The sequence below is a fragment of the Solanum stenotomum genome, unplaced genomic scaffold (assembly GCF_019186545.1).
Source record: "Solanum stenotomum isolate F172 unplaced genomic scaffold, ASM1918654v1 scaffold17907, whole genome shotgun sequence".
Classification (NCBI taxonomy): Eukaryota; Viridiplantae; Streptophyta; class Magnoliopsida; order Solanales; family Solanaceae; genus Solanum; species Solanum stenotomum.
Window position 1 is genome coordinate 43,032 of NW_026024780.1, and position 3,703 is coordinate 46,734.

At 32.8% G+C, this 3,703-nt stretch overlaps 1 protein-coding gene across 1 annotated transcript in view; it reads right to left on the bottom strand.

The window, feature by feature from the left end:
* LOC125850582 (disease resistance protein RGA2-like) overlaps window positions 1-2,636 on the bottom strand; it is a 10,124-nt gene extending 7,488 nt beyond the window's left edge. The window contains exons 1-3 of the mRNA XM_049530456.1: window positions 2,579-2,636; window positions 1,749-1,869; window positions 955-1,084 (exon numbers count right to left, since the gene is read on the bottom strand). Of these exons, the coding sequence (XP_049386413.1) occupies window positions 955-1,084; window positions 1,749-1,869; window positions 2,579-2,636 (309 nt within the window). The remainder of the gene's footprint in view (window positions 1-954; window positions 1,085-1,748; window positions 1,870-2,578) is intronic.
* Window positions 2,637-3,703: the final 1,067 nt, after the last annotated feature.

Here is a 3,703-nt window from a genome sequence, read left to right on the forward strand (position 1 = left end):
GCTTTTGATTCTTCTTTCTTAATGTTTAGTGATTTTGATGTATTCTTTGAGTATCATCTTTTTTGTTAGTTTTATGGTATTTGATTTGCTTAGCCTCAGTGTGCTTTCTATCTAGACTAGAAAAGGTTTTCGCGGTTATTATTTTATTTTTGCGTGGTCTTGTTAATATGTTGTACCCTTGAATGTTTTTTTGATGTCTATTTTTTGATGAGTTTTTTAGTAATTTTGAAATGTATTCTCGAGGTATTGCTCAATTTTATACGTTATGTGATACTTTTCTATTTTTTACCTTGGGATTTCAATTTTTGTTGGAAAAAAAATAATTTCAGTACTTATCGCTTCTTTATCTCCTTTGACAGACTTTTTCATCCTTTAAGAAATGTATTTATTACTGTCAACACATATTATAGGATCGTAGAGACGTTGACTTTCAGAAAGTCATCATAGTAATGTCACTTTTATGGTAACAATTAAAATAATAACGTTTAATCTCACTTTTATGGTAACAATTAAAATGAAAAAATGAAAAGTCATGCAAATATGTAATACAAGTGACCAGTGAATAACTATATGGTTCCCAATATCTATATTTGATAATAGGGTAAAATTACTTGATGTTTCAATTGATTCACAAAATTTGGAGTATACATATAACCCTTCATTGTTTTAAGTTTACGAGTATATTTCTTTTTAAAAAATTCTACTTTTATGTCTCATTTATATATTTTATACTTGTGTCATTTTTAAAAACTCAGTATTAATTGATAGGGTACACGTGCAACGCACGTGAGCGAAGACTAGTGTATTGAAACACATAAATGCAAACGATCGAGTTTACGAGATGCAATTTCTGTTGCCAATCATGACACTTAAAAAACACATCTTAGAGAAGTGAGCAACAAAAACAATGCAAACCAAGGAATGTAGGACATTAATAATTTAGTAGAAGCTTACATCGAAATTTTGGTTCAATAAGCAGAATAGAGAATCCTTCAGCTTAATGGATGGATGCCCCTCAAACTGGTCAATCCATTTCCATTCAAGTCCTATGTCCTTCGCAGAGGATACTGCTACATTAGCATCCCTGTTAAACAGAACAACATTTTCATGAGAAAAGGAGCTAAAAAATAAAACCATCAAATTTGTTCTTGAGAATACTTCGACGCAAGTTTAATACTTGGCTAGCATGAGCGTGAAGGGGCACATAAAATTTATCTTTGTACCACAGCAACGTCCTAGCTGAATCCATAAAATAGATCAGTGAGAATTTATTTGTGCTGCAACTCACGAACAACTACTGAGTTTCTTCTTCTTCTTTATTACAGGTTGGAAGAGGGGAGAGGTTAGACATTAATACAACAAAATTTAATCAGAACCATGAGAATTCAATACACACTTCTATCGTAATTTTTTTTAAAATCAGTAATTTGTATTCCTCAGCGTTAGGGATATGCTGGAGACCTCCAAAAAAATTTCAACAAAGAGTTATAACCAAGGCTAATTACAAAGAGCCTAAAAAATCTACCGATTGAACATCTTCTACATTTGCTAGTTTACACCAAAAATGAAAATTTATGATGCAATTCCATTTAATCTTCTGCAGAGTATTAGACCTGCCCTCAAAACACCTCCCATTTCTTTCCTTCCATATTGTCCATCAAATACACGAATGAATTGCTCTCCGCCATATCTGATGTATGTTCTGGCATAGCCCAGTTGTTACTTGTGAGGCTGAAGAAAAGTGATACCAAGAGAACCCTATTTTCTTCTCTAGTTGATCAACATCCCATTTCACAAAATGAATACCCTTGTCAAGTTTATCCTCCACCCAGCTGGCACTTCTATCATCAATTATTATGGATCGAAGCTCTGGCAAAAGAAAAGTGAAGAAGAATTATATGAGAAAAGCACCGAATCAACTGAAACTAATGTAGGCTCTTCCGTACAACTTATTTCCTAAATCTGCTTGCAAACCAACACCACATTGCCTTCCAAAACTGATTTTTAACAGTTACACAATTTCATAGATAGTAGACTGATGCAATAAAGAGAATTAAAAAAAAGTAAACTGAAAAGATCCTAAGAAAACAGGGAAGGTCATATTATAGGAAATTACTTGATAAATTGAAGAAGTATATAATTTATATGGTCCAAATGCTGAAACTCATTTGTAAGCTATAAAATGCTACAGGAGTTATCTCGGCATTAGAATAAGTCAAATACCAAGTCTCGATGAGAGTAGATTTCAGATTTTAGTGGTCAAATAAAATTGCAAAAACTTACATGGAGAATAAAAAGGAAAACACGGCCACGAAAAGATAGAGGATAGATGCTTCTCATTGAGCACCCTATACACTTTGAGTTTTTTGATGTTTCATATGTAGACTTCAGTTCTTGGAAAAGGGTTGTTCAGTGCCCAAATACTCATGAAAATATCCCATAATGAGTCTACAGATGAAGATTCTGTTCTTCATACCAAAATAAAAGTGGTGGTTCCTGTATGAAACATACCAAACCCCCTTAAACAGTAAAATTGTTTCATGAGAGAAAAAGAATACAAAAAAAAAACTCGACAAACTTGTTATAGCATTCCTCATAATTGCCTGCCGTTCATATGATTTGGCTTGATTTACCATTGCGATGTTCTACCATGACCTTGGAACTAGAAACCCATAAGAAAAAAAACCCATGAATTTTCATGATTAAATCATATCAAGATATACCATACTTGAAGAATTAGAAGAACAACAATAAGGTTCAAGTGGACAAGCAGAATGCTGAAAACCGCACAAATGCAATTGATTGATAATTTTGCATTTTTTTATGTCAAAATAATTACAGTAACAAAAATATTAAATTACATACAAAGCTTTTTTTCTGAAACTAGTGGAAAATAATATTTAAAAAATCAACTCAGAAAGTGAAAGAGAAACACAGTCCTAAATTGCCATCCAGCCTACTTTAATATTTGGAATATGGGAAATGTTGGACCACTGGGAGTTTGGGCCACTCCTATTGGTGCAACTTTCTTCTAACTCTGGGCAGCCTTCAATTCGTAGGGTACTTAATTTGGTGAGGCTTCGCATGACATCTCTGGATGGCAGACGCTTTAGTATTTCGCAGTTCCAAAAACATAACGTTTCCAAACAAACAAGGTTGTTGATCCCATCCGATAGAGCTTCTAACAATGGACAACCACAGATCTCAAGATAATATAATTTGGGCATGGCATCTGTGAAGTCCACATGTTGTAGCCGTTTGCACCTCACTAGATGTAATGTTTCAAGAGAAGTAAGATTGCAAAGACTATGAGGAAGCTCCTCGATACTGAAATCACTTAGGGTGTGTTTGGTATGAAGGAAAATGTTTTTCATGGAAAATGTTTTCCTAGAAAATGTTTTCTTGGAAAACAAGTTGATTTTTGACTTATTTTCTCATGTTTAGTTGGTGAGTAGAAAATATTTTCTGAAAAAGATTTTTAGAGTTTGATTTATGAATGAAAAATGTTTTTGAAAAAATTCTTTTATTTTTACTAGAGTAGAAAATAATTGTTGAAATTGAAAATATTGAATTTAAAAACAAACTTTAATTATTTTTTTTTGGGGGTGGTTGGGGGGGCTGGTTTGAGGGTAGGGACCAAATAAATTGATTTTTTCAATAATTTTTTTTTAATTGTAAGTTGGAAGAGAGTTTTGAAAAATGT